The sequence below is a fragment of the Panthera onca genome, chromosome D4 (genome assembly GCF_046562875.1).
Source record: "Panthera onca isolate mPanOnc1 chromosome D4, mPanOnc1 haplotype 2, whole genome shotgun sequence".
Taxonomy (NCBI): domain Eukaryota; kingdom Metazoa; phylum Chordata; class Mammalia; order Carnivora; family Felidae; genus Panthera; species Panthera onca.
In genome coordinates this window covers 44,216,921-44,236,360 of record NC_138351.1, presented here as the reverse complement: position 1 = coordinate 44,236,360, position 19,440 = coordinate 44,216,921, and the positions used below count along the sequence as shown (strand labels likewise).

Genomic DNA, 19,440 nt, shown 5'->3' with positions numbered 1-19,440 from the left:
GAATGATGTTTTCAAAGCATAAATCAGATCACAGAATTCCCATGCTTAAAAGCCTTCAATGACTTTCCTTTATGATTAGAATAAAATCCAAACTCCTCTATCCCTGACCTGCAAATTTCTACATGCTCTGGTCCCTGCCCTGAAGGAACCTTTGAGACTGTCTAACTCAAATTTTAAATTCATTCATTCATTTGGCAGAAATTTATTCAGTACCAGTCATAGACCAAACATGGTTCTAGGTTTTTGGTTGTAGCAGTGAACAAGAGAAACCAGACACACCTCTGCAATCTCATCTCATACAATTCTTCCCTTTCCCTGTATATTTTGGCCTCACTGGTTGTGTGTGTGTGTGTGTGTGTGGTCCTTGCACATCCCAAGCTTATTTCTCCCACAGGACCTTTGCACTTGCTCTTCTCTCTACCTGGCTCACTCTCATCATACATCTTAACATGGTTGAGTCTTTCTAATTATTCAGGTTTAATTCCATTCTCACCTACTTGCAGAAGCCATTATTTAAAAAAAAAATTTTTTTTAATGCTTATTTATTTTTGACAGAGAGGGAGAGGGAGAGAGGGAGACAGGGAGAGAGGGAGACAGGGAGAGAGGGAGAGAGGGAGAGAGGGAGAGAGGGAGAGAGAGAGGGAGAGAGAGAGAGAGAGAGAGAGAGCACGAGTGGGGGAGGGCAGAGGAAGAAGGAGACACAGAATCTGAAGCAGGCTCCAGGCTCTGAGCTGTCAGCACACAGCCCGACGCGGGGCTCAAACTCATGAATTGCAAGATCATGACCTGAGACGAAGTCAGATGTTCAACTGACTGAGCCACCCAGGTGCCCCTTGGAGAAGCCATTCTTAACCTACTAGCTAGAAAAGCCAAAGCAGTCTCTATTCTGTCACCTCATTTTATGTATTCATTATTTTTTGTTTTTAAATACCTCTTTTAAATAGGTCTCATCCCTTTGGAAATTATCATCCATTATCCTATTAGCTCTATGAAGAAAGGGATTTTGGTTCTCTTGTTGCTCATACTAGTGCTTGAGAATTGCATTCAAAAATTTCCCCAGCATGACAGTGTTATATCTTGAATAGGAGACCTTAGGATTGGATATCTCCAGTTTTCCTCTACATCCTATTTTTTTTTCTTTTAAAATTAATGATTTTTTTCCTAGTAAAGAAGTAATTAGGGTATGAGCTAAACAGCAGACTGACATTTTATAACTGATGCCGGAAGAATGTGACATCTAGGTATGGTCCATAAATATGTACACTGTAGTGAAAATGCAGTGTATTTATCTTTGAGAAAACTAATAGCTGATTCATAAAATCATTATTCTCTGAACCTCAAAATTACATTAAGCCACTTTTCTTCCAATCCTTTGATTATAATTCACAATCAAATTCCCCATGGGTCCTATTGAGTTTGTTAGCCATAAAGAACATGCTCTTGAAGTTTCTGTTACATGGTGACAGACATTTTAGTCACTTCACTAGTGACACTGGATTTGTGGGATTACAGATCTCTTCAATGCTTGATGGCTAAAATTTTCTTTTCTAACTATCTAAGAAGGCACAGCGGCTTCCGTTCAATGTGAGTAAGTGTTCCAAAAATAAACAAGTAGCTGCATAAGAACAGCTCTCTGATCCAAGCTGCTTAGTTAGAACTTCTTAGTGAATGTGGCAATAAGGAAAAACGCAGGCTAATTTTCTCTCTCTTTCAAATTGAGGAAATAGATGATGAAAATAATTGGTCCACCTATGGGTGGAGATGTAATAAAATTGTGCTATAGAGGGTGACCACTCATGAAACATAATCTAGCTGGGTCATCACTTTGCAGATAGGACTGATTTCAGGGACAGGCCCTTAGGTGACCCCCTCCGGCAATATGCAGAAGTCTGTGACAATGTGATGACAAAGCAGTTACAAGAAAATGTAAAGAAAATTAGCTTGTTTCAAGATTTGATCTGCCCAGAAAACTTTTAGGAAATTCTTAACACCTAGGAGGTCAGATTCAGACTCCCGAGAATGCCCTTGAGAGCCCTCACGCTCTGACCCATGCTGAGCTACCCAGCCACATTCCTTGGTGGCCTGCCATGGGGACAATTTGCTCTTCCCTGGGCACACAGATGCCTTCTCTGCTCAGGCCTTTGATCACCTTGTTCATTCTGTGAGCAATGCCCTTTGCCTCTTTGTCTATCCAGAAATTTCCAAGACACCTTTGAAGGACCAGTTCAAAGGCTCAAAGAATGAGTCACCTCCCACCCTGCCTTGACCTGGAAGGGTGCTACATGTCTTCTACAAGGGCTACTTGTTTATGTGTCTGCAATTCCCCCCACCCCCCCACAGGATTACACATCTTTTGAGGAAAGGGAATGCACTCATCTTTCTATTCCCCGGTGCCTAATGTAGCATCTGGCAAAGAGCACACACTTCATAAATGTTTGTTGAATTGACGATTGGATGAACAAAAGAGCCAAAAATCCAGATGTTTAAAAGACGTGACACAAACATCCAGATGATAGGCTGAACATCCACCTTTTATCGAGCTGTTTTATCATTAGCCAGGAGCTGTTTCTAAGTAAGTCAGCAGTGCCAGACGCAACGTGTCCTTTGCTGGGTGCTGTGACCCTCCAGGTGTGGCAGATAACCATCCAGCTAAGTTACTATTGTCAGGGTTGTTTGCTCTTAAACACTTGCCTCATCTTTGCTCAGAAAGTTTCCTTGCTGTGTTTGCACGGCTGAAAGGGTGTCTTTAGAAACTTTTAAAAACTACAGATAAAATTTCAAATTAATAAAGTTTCCAAAGTCTGCGACAACTTTGGGAACGTGTTGAGATTACCTGATGAGGTAGATCTCTAGTACAGGTATTATTTTTAAATACGTGCCATAAACAGAATAAATAACAACAAATAGTATTTATGCTAATGATTATCCTTGCTGCCATACATGTTTCATGCTATAAGGTCATAGATTCAGTAGTTTTATAAGAAAGTAAAAAATATACAGTAAGGAGAGCATTTAAAAGTTAGGTTTCTATATAAAACTACAGTGGCCTAAGTGTCCTGTACTTTGAACGATTTTCCCGTGATCACATGTTAAGAAATTCTGCCTGTATTGACACCTTTGGTTTCATGTTGGTAGCCTTATTTACTGAGATCTGAGTTCATTTCCTTGGTCCCTCAAGTCATATCATTGAGCCCAACACAAAGTGACATTTATATTCTTTCTAAGGTCAGCTTTCTAGTTTTAATGTGTTCTACTTATAGTTTCTAACTCATTTCATTCATTTCTTCATTCACTCATTCATTCTTTCATCAAACACTGAGTACTTGCTGAGTCCCAGGCACTGTATTAGGTGCTGGGAATTTAAGATGACTAAAACCTGGTTGCTAAGCCTATCTCTGAGGAGACCTGAGAAGGTAGAGGATAGAGTTCATGGGGAGGTTGCAGTTGGGAAAGGAGACTGAGAAGCCGGCCGAGGGGCAAACAGTGAAGGGCCTTGGGCATATCTGGATACAATCTCAAGATCATCGGGTGTAACATAATCCAATTTGTAGAAAATTATTCAGGCAATGAAGGCTGATGGGTTCCAGAGAGTACTGCCCTGTGAGCCATTAATAGGTGCACCATGGAGAAAAGGTTCCAGGCCATGTAAGTCTAAATAACACTCCATACCATACGCTGTTTGGGGGCCTTCAGCACATATTAATATTTTAAAGGCTCAACAGAAGGCCTGTAGTAAAGAACAACTGTACCAAGTTGGGAAACAATGGATGAGAAATAAGACAATTACAGGGACACACCAAGTAAAAGGCTGTGATAGTTTGGTTAGTTGTGAGGACTAGAACCAAGGCAATGGGTTAGAGAACATGCTAGAAGGTAGTATGCCCTGTGAAGGAAGAAGAGGTCTGCTGGCAAACCCAGGTGACTGGGTTATCAAGCTTGGTGTTAGACCTTTGGAATTTGATGTAACTTTGTGATATGCAAGACTGAGAGGTTCAAAAGGCTGGTAGAGACAGTGCTTGGTATACAACAGAGGTCAAACTGAGCCACAGTGAATTAGGCCTCAGAGAAACGAAGAAAATGAAGCCTGGAGTCTTGCTCAAAATTATTAAATGAGAACAGAATTTATACCCCAACTATTTTGTGGATTAGAATCACCTTGTTGATCTAATACGAAATGATCTTTCTTAACCCTGGACACACAAGTGGTGTCCAGTGTATCTTCTGGGTTTAATATTCCTGTTACCGCGTGAAGCATGGGGCTACAAAACCACTGAAATCCAGAGCAATTATTACAAAAAGTGTTCTGCCAATAAACAAAAACAAAAGCACTGCATATGTGACATTTTGCTTCTAATCTCTGTTTTGCTTACATTTGTTGTTGATTCTAAAGGTAGGATCAAGTGTTCATTTCCCTATAAAACACACTGCCAAAACTGAGATAAATATCCTAATAGATATTTTTCCCCCTGAATATAATGTTTTAAATAAGCATGGTTTCTAAATTATGAGAATTTATATTTTAGTCACTGGAATGTAACAAAACTGATGACTCAATTGATTCTTCCTGCCAGTTTACAATCCTCGAATCCAGACCAAAGTCATTCTTTTACGTGTGTGTGTTTAAGTCCAAAAAATGAAAAAAGTGAGGTCTCAAGCATTTGTAGTTGTCATTAAAATTCCTCTTTTTTCTTACTATTACTAGCCGTGACTCTGCTCGCATATACCTTTTTATATAGCTAAACTATAGGCATTTTGAATTGTAACCCTGATTAAAAAAACGGTTTATAGGGAAATGGCCGCATAATCATAGTTTTAAGCAAGGGAGAAAACAGGGGCCATGGTGACTGTTTTAGTCTCTGCACAGATGTGTGCAATATGTGTGTGTAGTTGGGTGGACACAATCCTGATCATAAAACATGCATAATACAGAGAAATATAAATTATGCTTCAGAGTGGACTCCCTAATTCATCTCAGTTAACCCTTCTAGCAACTATCTCTTTTCATTTCTCTTTTCCATTTATTTTTTAGAATAAAAATGAATAAAGAAAGATTGGTGCACGTGAAGCTCACAGATAGTGGTGAGTGCAGTGGTAATTTAATTTTAATCTCAAGAATATTGTGCTAATAGAGACTAATGCATAGCCCAAAATATAGAAGACTGGCAGGCTGAACAATGACATCTATGTCCTAAAATCTGGAACCTGTGAAAATGTTATCTTACATGGTAAAAGCAACTTTAAAGATGTCATTAGCATTTTCAGATGGGGAGATAACTGGATTATCCCAGTGGGCTCAGTGTCATTACAATGGTCCTTATAAGAGGGAAGAAGGAGGATCAGAGTCAGAGAGAAAGGACAGAATCAGAGGTTGAAGTGAGGCACTTTGAAGATGGAAGAAGGGGCCATGGGCCAAGGAAGCAAGCAGCTTCTAGAAGCTGGAAGAGGCAAGGTAATAGATTCTCCCCTAGAGCCTCCAGAAGGAACGCAGGCCTGCCAACACCTTGATTTTAGCCAAGTAAAACTGATTTCAGACTTCTGACCTCCAGAGCTATAAGACAGTAAATTCACATTGTTTTAAGCTGCTAAATGTGTGGTAATTTGTTATAGCAGCAACAGGAAACACGCACAGATTAACTGCCCTGGATAAGACAACAAATAGTGAGCTTTATGTAAACTGCTGATTTTAGGGCTGGTGTTAGATTTCCTCACAATTTAATACTTTGGAGGAAATGGTAAAGAGGTCTTGGGAAAGCTGAACTGCATAGTGGAAAAGAGAAGGGGTTTTGAGGCATACAGGCCCCCTTTGCTATTTATTGGCCATGTGACCTGGGGCAAGGAACCCTCTCTGAGCCTTGTTTCCTCACAGGATTGTTCTGAATGGATTAAAAGAGAAAATATGAGAGCAGTAGAAAGAGTTCTGCTACATGAAGTTTGAATTCATGCTAACTTCATAGTGCTCTACGTCCCTCATCTGTGGAACAGGGAGGACAGTAGTAATGATCACATAGGGTAGTGAGGATTAAGGGAGTTAAATATGTAAAGTGCCTAGAACTTGAAACATAGTAATGCTGCTTTTATTAAAAAGAGAAGCAGGTCCTGAAATGGGGTAAGTGCTCAATAAATGGACTGGCAGACTTGCCATGGAATTTTTCAGCACCATGCTCTATGCTTTACATACCTGAGACTTAGTCTCTGTCTCATTGACCTTAGGGTCTACTCAAAAGTCATGGAAAAGTGCTCACACAGTAAGGTGGAATGTGACTGTTCAGTGAGCAGCACTGACCATGAACACCATGTGCAGGAAGATAGCAAGGGGTCCTGGTAGAAGAGGTGGGATTCCTGCCTGATATGACAAGCAGAGGGGAAGGGAACTGCGTGTGGGCAGGGACAAGCATGGGTCATTAGGAATGTACAAGCAGGGGTGGGAGAAACATGGTGGGAGATGGGCAGGAGCAGATGTGCAGGGGGATGTAGGCCTGACCATGCCATTTGGCTTTACTATATGGCAATGGAATGTCACTGAAAAAAATCCTAGCAGAAGACTGTCATGATCAAAGTGTCTCAGATTGAGAACAGTGGTTCTCAATCATGGTGCTATAACACAGCAGTGTTTCGTTATTTAGTTTCATTATTAGGACCTATAACCATAAAACAAACTTATCAATAAGATATAAGGTCAGCATTTTCAGGGCTTGTGGGGCAGTACTCTTGATCTAGTTATTCATTTTTTTCATTCAATAAGTATTTTTTCCAGAACTATGTACCTAACAGAGACACAAGTTAATAATATGGGGACTTAATACAGTAGTGGAGGTTGATGTGCATTGATTTCTGGTCTTGTCTTAGGGTTGGCATTAGTTTGTGTTACAGTTTGAGGTCATGGATTCATTCTAGTTAAAATCAGTATAAAATCAGTGTAAAATCAGGAGACCTGGGGTCTGCACCAGGCTTTATGATCTTGGGCAAGACCATATCTGGGCCACAGTTACGTAATGTGTAAAACAAGAAGACTCCTATATAATTCCTGATTGCTCTTTCAGCCATAGTCGTCTCTAAAACGGGGTATAGTGGAAACGATCACATAAAACTGGGTTGATGGCCAACCCTAGATTTGCTACCTGCATGAGCCCAGTTTTCTCAAACCTAAAACGAAGATAATAAACCTACTTTCCACTGATTGTTGTGAAGATTAACTTCAGTTAGGTAATAATATTTCTTAAGAACACTGGTACACAGGCATTCAAAATATATAACATCCTCTTGATTTCTAGAAACTGTCACATAGTAGCATGGTATTTATGAGTTTAGCCACACAGATATTTAAGCTCTAAAAGGAAGTAGTCAATATCTTTTTCCAGATGCTTTACATTTTAGAGTTTTGCTCACTGATTACTCTTTGATTCTTTGGGTGCTTTGTAAATCACAGTCCCAAGATGGGCAGAGAGAAGGAAGTGGCTTTGCCAACTGATGGTGGAAAAGCATGGGAACGCATGGCAGTCTAGAAAAGGCAGCCCCCCGACCCCCGCTGCCCCCGCCCACCTCAGCACTAAGGCAAGGGTATATAAGCTGCAATGCTCTCTCCTCACTTGGGTAACCATATAATTTATCATTTTAATTGGGACACTTTTGAGAGGGAAAACTATTTTAGCAAAACTGGGATGCATGTCCCCCCCTCACCTTTCAGGCTTACTTTTTGTGATCATTGTTGTCACTTTAAAGATATACCTGATACCCTCATGAATAAGAAATGCAAAATAAGATTCTATCCAAATAACCTAAAATTCCTCTGTTTTAAAGGCATGCAAAAAATTATTTAATTAAAATTTGATAAATATGTATTTTCAATAGAATATTATGGTATTTGTATTATTATAATGTATGCTTTAGGGTGGGGTTAGCAAACTTTTTCTGTAAAAGGACAGAGTAAATACTTTAGGTGTTGTGGGCTAAATGGCCTCTGTCACAACCATGCAGTTCTGCCCTTCCAGTGCAAACACAGTCATAGACAATACATAAAAAAAAAAAAAAAAAAAAAAAAAAAAAAAAAAAGGGCATGGCTGTGTTCCAATAAAACTTTATTTATAATAACTGTCTATGAGATGGCCCTGGCTTTGGATGGCAGTTTGCAACCCCTATTGTTTTAAAAAACAATAGTTCTTAGAGCTTGGGAAAATTTTAAAAAGTCTGGAATTGGCTTGATTTCTAATCTTTTATTTTCGTAATTATTTTTTTTAAAGTTTATATATTTTGAGAGAGAGAGAGAGAGACAGCATGAGTGGGGGAGGGGCAGAGAGAGAGGGAGACAGAATCCCAAGCAGGCCTGGCACTGTCAGCACAGAGCCCAATGCTGGGCTGAAATTCACGAACCAGGAGACCATGACCTGAACCGAAATCAAGAGCCAGACACAACCAACTGAGCCACCCAGGTGCCCCAGTAAGTAACTATATTTAAAAGAAAAAAAAATGAAAATTCATTGCCTAGGACCCTTACTTCCTAGAATTTTAAGCAGTAAAAAACTAGAAAAGGCACAAATTCAGAACAATTGTAGCTTTATGGAAAACCTATCACACTGTCCTTACTTAAAAATTTTTTTTCTTAGCTTGGTGAAAACTCTGTTGGGCATATACTCAGTTTAACAGATGGGTCTTGAATTGCTGTTGGAGGACACTGGTGCAAAACCATAGAAAGAGGACAGTATTTATGATGAAAATATCTGGATTTGAATAAGGTTGAGGGACTACTAAGAAGGGAGGGAGGAACAGACCTGGAACCTTCCTTTAATGGGACAAAACTCCTTGAAGAGAGGGTTCCCTGTCCTGAATCAGCTGTACACACCAACTCCAAAACTGAGTAGCCCCAGAACTCACTGGCTGCCACTGTTCAGGGTCCCAGGCTGGGGGGCAGTTGAAGCGGTTACAAGCTTGCACTGTGCTGGGCTTGGGCTGACGACATAGCTCATCGGCCAGGATTACAGTTTCATTCATCTCTCTGGAAAGTAGGTGGGAGCAGAAGACATCTCTGGTCTGTAGGCCAACCCCACAGGTGAGACTGCATGGACTCCACTTGCCAATTTCCCACCTGGGAAGAAATCAGAGGAGACAAGGACACCCTTAGTACCTGCGCAGAGAACATCATGACATCAAGTGTTGCTAACAGAGTAAAAATACATACCTGGGAATGTGGTAAGTTCCAGCATAAGATTGGGTAAGAATTCTATCCCAAGCCTAGAACCCATCCTCTCCTTGGTGCTCTAGAATTCTTTTACGATAAACAAAGTAGGTGATAAAATGGAACATCCATTTTTGCCCGTAAAATCACCAAGAATGGTTATAACTGGGTCTAATTTGAGAAAGTATACAAATTTCATCAAAATAAGCGGGGGTATGATAGATATGACATAGGTTTGAGCACAGAAAGGCTTTGGGCACTATATCTTGAACAGGTCTAGAAGAAGCTTTTCTGCTAATTTGCCTAGTCCCCATTCTTAGCAAGACTGAAAAATTTGTGCTTTTTTTTTTTTTTTTTTTTTGGCTTCAGACTAAAAGGTCGTTGGCTCCAACTTCCTTCAAGCTTCCATCACAGCATAGAAATGTCTCTGTCTAATGTATAAATATCATCACCACCTAGGACTGGAGAATGTAACAAAAATGAAGGTTGCTAAATAGATCAGTCTTCTTGAGGGGAAGTAAGTGGAGAGAATGGCTCATTATCTGGAAGTAGAAGTCAAATACACACAGAGGAGTTGAGTGCATAATTGGCCATTCCAAATGGCCAAGTCTTTCGAAGTACATTTACAGTGAGCTGCAGGCCTATAAAAACAATCCCATTCCATTTCCCTGTTGATGCAGCCTCCAAAATGGGAATGATAAGGAAAAGCTAAGTTGCCTGGGCTTGGAGTGGGAAGTGTTCTTTAATGATCAGTGTTAGAAAGTTCTATTTACAATGTGAGGCACAAAAATTCTACAAACAGGAGTTAGCCAAGAAAAGCATGGCAAGTAGGTCCTTAAGTAGCTAGGCCCTCCTAGCTTTTGTAGCTAGCCCTGAAAATCAGCTTAAAAACCTTTGGCCTTAATGTTTCTCATTAGACTGCAAAACTGAGTGCACACTCTCTTAATCTCCTTCTGCTACTCTGATCTATAACTACCTTACCAGCTCCTATTTCCACTACCTCCTCTCATCTATCCTGTGTTTAAGTCATGTACGTAGCAAACAACTTCATTATTCTCAGCTCATGCCCTCTGGTTCTCTAGTTCTGTCTTTACTCAAGCTGTTACTCTGAATTTGGAATACTTTTTGTCCTTTCCGGGTCCATCCTTTAAGATGTCTTCCATTTCTCTGTATCCAAATTTGACCCACGTTTAAAGGATTGTGCCCCTACCTGCTCCAGACACTGATCATTTTCCTAATTATATTACAGTTATTCTGCCTTAATGTTAAGGGCCCTATTGGAGTATACACCTATTGAAGGCAAGCTCTGTGAGTCTGTTTTGTATCACTCACAGTGTTCATTTTGGCCCCTTCTAGATAGTTAATGTACATGGTTCACAATTTCCTGATAAATGAACAAATAGAAGGGACTTACCAGCATAGTGGGCACTTTATACCCATTATCTCATTTAATTATCTCCAAAACAACATGAGATAGGCTCTACTGACTTCTCCCACTTTATATTTGAGGAAATCTGAAAATTCAAGAGGTTGATTTGCCCCAAACCCATAATTAGTAAGTAGTGAATCCAGGATTCAAACTTGGGTGCGTCTGGCTCCAAAGTCTTAGTCCATTCTATTGTACCACGCTGTTTCCAGGGAATACTTTGAAAACTGTTCTATAAACATTCACAAAGTTTTAAATGAATGGAAGAGAGGCTGGATTGAATATGTATTTCTTTTAGATCCTTGTGTGAATTTCTATAAACTTATTTTTAGATTTCTAGTTTGGCTTAATTCCTAGCTTTAAATGTTGTGTTTTAAAATATATCCACACATTCTTTGCTGCCTCTCCCTTCTAAAGATGAAGCCTTGAGTTTGGGTTGAACTTACTGGCTCACTTGCAAGGAATAAGATTAAGCAGAAGTGATGCTATGTGACCTCCAAGGCTAACTCATGAAAAGGATATATTTTCCATTTGGCTCTCTCTCTCTTTGCTCACTCTGGGGTAAGTCAGCTGTCACGTCATGAGGACAGTCAGACAGTCCTCAGGAAAGTCCACATGCAAAGGAACTGAAGCTGCTCACCAAGAGTTGGCACCAACTTGCCAATCACATGAGTGAGCTACCTTGCCAGCATATCCGGTGGACTGGGTCTAGCCTCCAGACGATTGCAACTTCATAAGAGACCTTGAACTGCCTTTCCAAGCCTCTCCCAGATTCCTCACTCATTAAATGGTGAGAGATAATAAACACTTACTTTGTTGTGAGCTACCAGGATTTAGGGAAATGTATTAGGCAACAATAGACAACTAATACAAGTACATACTCTCTCCTCTGAACATGTGTATGTTCATCAAAAGACATATATAAGAATATTCAAAGAGGCACTATTCATAATAGCTCTAATGGGGAATAATTCAAATGTCCACCAATAGCTGAGTGGATAAAAAATGATGATATATTTATACAATAACACAGAACAGTGAGAATAAACTTCAAAAAGAAGCAACGTGGATGAATCTCACAAACATAAAATTGGGTAAAGAAAGGCACAAAAGCAAAGTTCATACTATGCTCTCATTTATATGAAGTTCAAAACATAAAACGAATCTATGATGTTAAAATCAGGATGTAGTTCCCCTTGGTGGGCAGTAACTAGAAGAGGAGACTTGGGGGGAGGGATTCTGGGATGTTATCTTGATCTGGGTGCTATGTCTGGATCCACTTCGAGAAAAATCACAAAGGCACGCGTGTAGGATTTGTGCACTTTTCTCTATGTTTGTTAAGGTTCAAAAAAGGATGTCTTCCAGGGCACCTGGGTGGCTCTGTTGGTTAAGCATCTGACTTCGGCTCAGGTCACGATCTCACAGTTTGTGGGTTCAAGTCCCGATTGGGCTCTCTGCTGTCAGAGCACAGCGTGCTTTAGATCCTATGCCTCTTTCTCTCTCTCTCAAAAATAAATAAACATCAAAAAAAGGGTGTTCCCCCTACTTTTCAGTAAAGTTCTAATATGTTGTGGCTATAAAACAAAATCCAACAACCGTGTTCAATGCTGATGACCACAATGTGTGTGTTTCACAAAGGAGCTGCCTACACAGTGAATGTTGTCCAAGGTTAAAACCTGTCCTAGTATGGACTCTGCCCTTCTAGTGCCCCCACTTATGCCTTCACCTCTGGAAGAAATTGGGTCACTGGGACCTTGAAGCAGAGGCCTTTTGGCAGCCACGAGGCCACTTCAACACTGTTCATCAAATCACAAAACAGACATATCTGCCTACCCATGATAAAAGTATATTACATTTTCAAGGGAGGAGGTCAGCAGAAACTATTTGTGTATTAAGCACTTTGCTGATTCTCGGTTGAAAGTATTTGGACCAACTTAGGCCAAAGGGGAGGGGAAAGGAAAACAGAGATTCTCCCCCTATTTGTCTGTGTAGGGACTACAATTGTGAGCCTTGGGTCTGGCCAGCTGCTTGCCTTCCAGCCTTCTGTGCCTTTGGCTGTTTCTGAGGGGGTGCTGCAGCCTTGGGAAGTCACCCTCGGGGTGGGATTGGCTGTGTCTTGCAGCCTGTGAGGCACTTACAGGCCTTCCTGAGATTCTGGAGCCTGGCTTCCCCACAAGCCCAGCGATGCAAGGAGGCAGCCGCTCAGAGGATAGGGCATTATGCTTTTTCCCCTCACATTGCCTGGTTGACATTTACTCATCTCTGTCTTTGCTGACAATGTTACTCACTCAGGGATGGATCCCTCAACTGGGTAAAATTCGCCTACTATATAGTCTCATTGCTACCTCCCCCTCTGGAAATTATCAACACTCACAAAAATTTATGGTGGTAAGAACACAATACAATATCCTCTTAACAAAATTTTAAGTGTACAATACAGTATTGTTGACTATAGACACAATGTTGTACAGCAGATCTCTAGAACTTACTCCTCTTGCTTAACTTTATGCCTATTGGTGAGTAACTCCTCCTTTCTCCCCTCATCCAGCCTCTGGGAGCCACCATCCATTCTTTGATTCTATGAATTGACTGTTTGCATATCACATGCAAGTGGAATCATGCAGTATTGTACTCATGTAACTGGCTTATTTCACTTAGCATTACGTTCTTGACGTTCATCCATATTGTCACACATTGAAGACTTTCCTTCTTTTTAAAGGGTGAATAGTATTTTTTTGTATGTATAAACCACATTTTCTTTATCCACTCATCTGCTGAAGAACATTTAGATTATTTCCACGTGTTGCCTATTGTGAATAGTGCTGCAGTGAACATAGGGGTGCTAATATCTCATTGAGATCCTGACTTCAGTTCTTTTAGATAAATACCCAGAAATGGGGTTGCTGGATTATGTGGTAGTTCTATTTTTAATTTTTTTCAGGAACCACTATACTGTCATCCATAGTGGCTATACCATTTTGCATTCCTACTCAACAATACACAAGGGTTCCAATTTCTCCACATCCTTGTCAACACTGTGGTCCTTTGTTTTATTGATGATAGCCATCCAGACAGGTATGAGGTGATATCTCATTGTGGTTTCGATTTGCATTTTCTGATGATTAGAGATGTTGAGCATTTTTCATACACTGTTGGCCATTGATATGTCTTTTTTTGGAGAGAGGTCTTTCAAGTCTTTAGCCCATTTTAAATTGGGTTATTAGCTTGCTTTGTTTTTGTTTTGTTTTGTTTTGTTTTGTTTTGTTTTGTTTTGCTATTGAGTTGTAGAAGTTCCTCCTATATTATGGAGATTAGCTCTTTATCATATATATGGTTTGTAATTTTTTTCTCATTATTCTGTTGAATGTTTTCTTTGCTGTGCTCAATGCACCTATAATCTGACTACCCTGCTCCACTGTTACCTTGATGAGAGCATGGGGCAATGTCTGTTTTGGTTTAGCACTTTAGATTGAATTGTGTGTTGGAGTCCTAACCCCCAGTAACTCAGAACATGACGTTATTTAGAAGTAGGGTGAGTACAGATATAATCACTTAAGATAAAATCATACTAGAGTAGGGTGGGCTCTTATTCCAGTATGAATGGTGTCCTCATAAGAAAGGAGAGAGACATTCAAGGAGAATGTCATGTAATGATAGAGACAGAAACTGCAGCGATGCTTCTACAAGCCAAGGGATGTCAAAGATTCCTAGCAGACACCAGAAGCTAGAAGAGGCAAGGAAGGATTCACCTCCCAGGTTTTGGAAGGAGCATGGTCGAGTTAACACCTTCATCCCTGCCTCCAGAACTGTGAGAGAATACATTTCTATTGTTTTATGTCACCCTGTTTGTGGTACTGTGTTATGGCAGCCCCAGGACACAAGTATGTCACTGTAATCACTGTATCTAGCGTGATGCCTAGAACATAGATGTTCAATAAATGGGAAGTGACACAAACTGAGTGGAGTCCCAGTGAACTGTGTGTGCTTGGTTTAGTCACTCGGCTGGTTAACCATTTCATCTCTGTCCACTGAACAACTGTCAGCAGCCATTGCAAAGTCCCCAAAGCCTTGAACACAAAATTTTCTTCAGTGTGGTGCAAAGTGTTTGGTGACAGCACTGGATCGGAACTGACATAATGCCTTTATAGGTTGCATCCCACTTAGTGTAAATATTTATATACTTTACTGCAGCAGTGTTAGCCTGTTGGATTATGGCATTTCCCCCCAGAATTTACTAGGGGTAATAATACATAATTTATGTTATAGTAACCCTAACATATTTCTAAAGTACAAAAAAAATCTGAATTCTAAAACACATCTGCCCCGCTGGTTTTGGCTAAAGGATCCTGACTCTATAAGGATACACATGATCACTATGGTTTCCTTCAGCTTCTAGGCTTCAGGTGTTTAGCTTCATGGTTAGGCGCTTCGCCAAAATGTTATTGAGAACTCTGGTTCCTCTAGCATTCTCTTTCCATATTGCTCTCTGGCCTTCTTCTCCATATTCCTGCGCTTTTTGTCAAAACCTGCTTGAAGAGGAGGCTTGGGAGCTGACAGATCACAGCTGATGCTCTGTAGCTTCAGGCTGGACCCTGTCCAGCTCCTGAGTAACTGACTCCTGACCAAGAGTAGCCAGGAGACAGAAAGCTACCTTCCACCCCTCAGGGCTGGGATTAGTCTTTTTGCCCTCTGCCCCACATCAGATATACTTGGGTTGGCCTGTGTTTATAATTGGATTTTAAAGTTTAGCCTTGGTTTCCCAATTCCCACTTTGTTTCCCTCATGTGCTGGAGTTCTGCCCAACATCTGGCCTACTGCATTCTGATCCTGTCACCCTGCCTGGATCTGGCTAGCCTCTTGCCTTGGCCTAGGCAGAGACCCTTAGCCATGGCCATAAGCCATGATGTGACAGCAATCTGTCTGACTTCACACATTATGGCCAATAACAATAGTAATTCTAACATTTACGCAGAACTTGCAATGAGTCAGGTACTGTGGCTAGTTGTTTTCAATGCACTCTCTCCTATAATCTTCTCCACAGCCCTGTGAGGTAAGTAGTATTATTTTATGCATTTTAGCACCAAGGAGCTGAGTTCTAGAGAACTTAAATGATTAATTAGTCATGGCTTAGAATGTCTAATGCCAGATCAATTCCACATGCATCACATCCAAGTTTACCATGACTTAGACACATGAGTTCTGAGAATGGGGCTGCTCCTATCACAGAGGCCAGCACTATGGATTTATAAGCTTCAACTTTGTATCATCCCAGTCTCTTTCACGGAGGTCCTGGCAGGACTTGGGGCAAAGCTTACCCAAGATGTGTGATACATATACAAAGTCACTTATTATTCACATCAACCCTATGAATAAAGTACTGTAAGTTACCCCATTTTACAGGGTGACATAACAGAGGTTTTTGAAGGTCAGGTAACATATCCAAAGTAACACAGCTAGTAAATAAGAAAATCAGGATTCAAACCCAGAGAGCCTGGCTCCTGCATGCCTAAATACTATATTGTACTGCCTCTTAGGGTGAGAATGATGAATACAGAAATTCAAACTGGATCCAAGATACAAATTCCAGGATTCCTGGTGCTTACAAGTTCAGAAATGACAACTGACAAAATGACGTATCTATTCTTAAAAAATAGAAAACAACACACTGATGCCACCCAAGGTTATGAATACACTTGGAGTTGTTATTTCAGTAGAGCAGCAGTGGTACTTGGTAGCAAATGGGCAAAGGCTGAGTGTGGTCCCCCCAAGGACATGTTTTTTGTAAAGGTGGCCATCAGAGACAATGTGGGCAAAGACCCATGGTGGTTGGCATTTCTTAGTAGCTTGTGTTTGTATTAGCTATATAAAAGGAGGAATTTTTGCCTTCTTTTGGACAAGAGCTCATTATGTGAGTTGCCAACATTTTTCTCCTATACTATTTCAGAAAAGGTAATGGCCATTGCCTCCAGCAACTCATTGTTGGTTGCTGGTATGAACACACATAATTTCTAAAGGTAGACTCTCTACACCCCAATCTGTGTCCTAAGAATCTTCTCTTACCCTGATTTTTTGCAGCAAAGTAGGGCTTATTTCTTTATTCAAAATTTAAAGATGCAGTTATTGAGACGTACAACACCATTGGAAATTCCAATTATTTGTTAGAAGCTTTCTTTAAAATTGTGTGTAATCCTCCACCTTGACATTTCTATTTAACATTTCTATCATATGATGGGGCACCTGGGTGGCTCAGTCTGTTAAGCGTCCAACTTCAGCTCAGGTCATGGCCTCACAGTTTGTGAGTTCGAGCCCCACATAAGGCTCTGTGCTGACAGCTCAGAGCCTGGAGCCTGCTTCAGATTCTGTGTCTCCCTTTCTCTTTGCCCCTTCCCTGCTTGTGCTCTCTCTCTCTCTCTCTTTCAAAAATAAATAAACATTAAAAGTTAAAAAAAAGACAAAAAAAACATTTCTATCATATGATATTTTAAAAGCCTCCCAAAGATATCTCTTTCCTTTAGAATGTCTCTGAGGTCAGGAGGTAGAAAGCAATCAAGCAATAATAAATCAGACACATGGAACATGTCCAGCTCTAGAAAGCCTAAGGTAGGGCAAAGAAACCTCTTTTTCCAACTGGAACACTGTCTAGGATCCTTTGTTCCCTCAAGGTTTTCGAACTATTACTGATGGCTCCCAATTTATCCCTATATCTCCCAGTTTCCAATTTATTCACAGCCCAGTGCTTCTAAAATGTGACTTTACTTCCTCTGCTTAAAAACTTCCATTGGAGTCTGAGCTGAGCTTTCAGCCCAGTATATCTAGGGCTCAGCTTTGGTCCAGTGGACCCAGTGGGGGTGAGGGGGTACTATGTGGCTGGACCTGAACTTTTTAACTGGCTCCCTCCCTGACCCCCAACTTCTTTCCTTCTTCTCCTTTGTAGGGGCTCAATTTTAGCCTGAGGCTTGGTGAGGGGTAGTCCACTGGCATGTGACAGGGCTCAGTAATGGGCCAGGATATCTGGAGATCAGACATACAGGGAAGATTGAACAAATACATAAATACATGAAGGTGAATGGGATCCAGATTTCTTACTGTCAGAGAAAGGAGTTACAGATATGGAAAGTGGGAAGACTAGAATAAACCTTATGGAATTGGATTGCTATTGAAAACAGTGTGAACTCATGGTTTTTAACAGATGGACAGGTACCTAGATAGAGTCATATCAATAGATATAAATGAATGTATATAAATACGCATAATGTATATAATATTTCCTAGACCTCTCTACTGAGAGGGCTAGAGGCAATGACATTTCAGTAAAATCAAGTACATCAAGTGCCCAGATTTTGGATTCTAAACAGCATTCTCTACTAAGGAATCTGTTCCTGTAGAAATGGCTGTGGGGCAGGGGCAGTGAAAATAAAAAAATGAGCCTGGAACATCTTGTTGTGTCAGAAAACTGGGAAGTGCTCAAAGAATGATGGAGTAAATGTCAAAAGGATACAGAAGCCAGTTTGAAGGGGCTCCCACTGGCCATGTCTGGGATGATTTGATAGTAATGGGTTTTAATCCTTTGAGTAAAATAGAAATTTACAAATAAATAAATGAGAAAGCTCTATCTTGAAGAATGCCTATTAAAAATCTAGATTATTAATAATAAAATAAGATTAATAATCTAGAAGATAGAATTTAGAAAGTCATCATTTGTCAACCATAATAATAACTGATACAGGTAAGAGCCATCAATGAATACTAATGTTGGTAGGTAAAAGGTTGATGAGGAATTTACTTAGCTTTAGATTATCTTCCCATAAAAATACTTACTTGCTACTAATAATAAATGCAATGTACTTATTAATCTTACAGTGGAAAACCTGGCTGACATCATCTTAACCAAGTAATGAGTTAACATCATCAGCAATGAATGCAATACAACATCATTCATTGTATCCTGATACAATGCACTAAAAAAAATATAGCATACTTGTGTTAAAAATTCACGAATCATGAAGAGACATCAAGCAAACTCAAAGAGAGTGACATTTTACAAAGTAAAATGCCCTATAGTCTTCAAAACTATCTAGAATATGAAAGACAAGAAAAGGCTGCCCCAGATTTAAGGAGTCTAGAAAGAAATGACAACCCAGTGTATAACAGGTAACCCTGGATCAGATCTTATACCTAAAAAGGACATCGTTGGGACAGCTGGCAAAAGCTGAACAGAGTCTGTGAATGAGATGGTGACACTGAATTAGTGTTATTTCTTGGTTTTGAAAGTTATACTGCGGTTATTTATGACAGCATCCTTGTACGTAGGTAGTAACACTGAAGGATTGAAATGCAATGGTGTATTCCCTGAAATTATTCTCAAAAGCCCCCAAAATGTTAATGACTACAGAAATGAGGAAATTGGTATAAGAGAGCTCTGTGTGCTAATTTTGTAACTTTAAAAAAATAAAATGATTTCAAAATAAAAGTTACAGAAAAATTCTATTGGCTCCCTGTTATCTACAAGAAAGGGTTCAATTCCTTGGCTGGCCTATAGTGTGCTTCACAGAGGAGTTTGAATATACCTTTCTGGTTTAATCCCAGGTCACCCCTACACTCACCCTTGCTGAATACCCATCTTCTCTGGCTGGCAAACTCTTCTGACTCTCAGGTTGGATTCTAAACATCACCCGCCTCTGAAAACTTTTCTGATATCTGTCCCATGAGGCAGAGCTAGACCTTTCCCTTTGCAGCACGCTGCTGTCTCTTTCCTCCTAATGGCATTTTTTTCTTCCCTCAAACTCCCCTTCATTACACTGTAGGTATGTGTCTACACATCCATCTCTCTCACTAGACTCTGCAT

General features: G+C 40.3%; 1 protein-coding gene across 6 annotated transcripts in view; it reads right to left on the bottom strand.

Annotated features, from left to right (window-relative positions):
• The window catches only part of ADAMTSL1 (ADAMTS like 1), an 881,240-nt gene that overhangs the window by 133,240 nt on the left and 728,560 nt on the right, over window positions 1-19,440 (bottom strand). For all 6 annotated transcript variants that reach the window (XM_078436766.2, XM_078436765.2, XM_078436763.2 and 3 more), the window contains one exon: window positions 8,869-9,079. In XM_078436766.2, coding sequence (XP_078292892.2) covers window positions 8,869-9,079 — 211 coding nt within the window. The remainder of the gene's footprint in view (window positions 1-8,868; window positions 9,080-19,440) is intronic.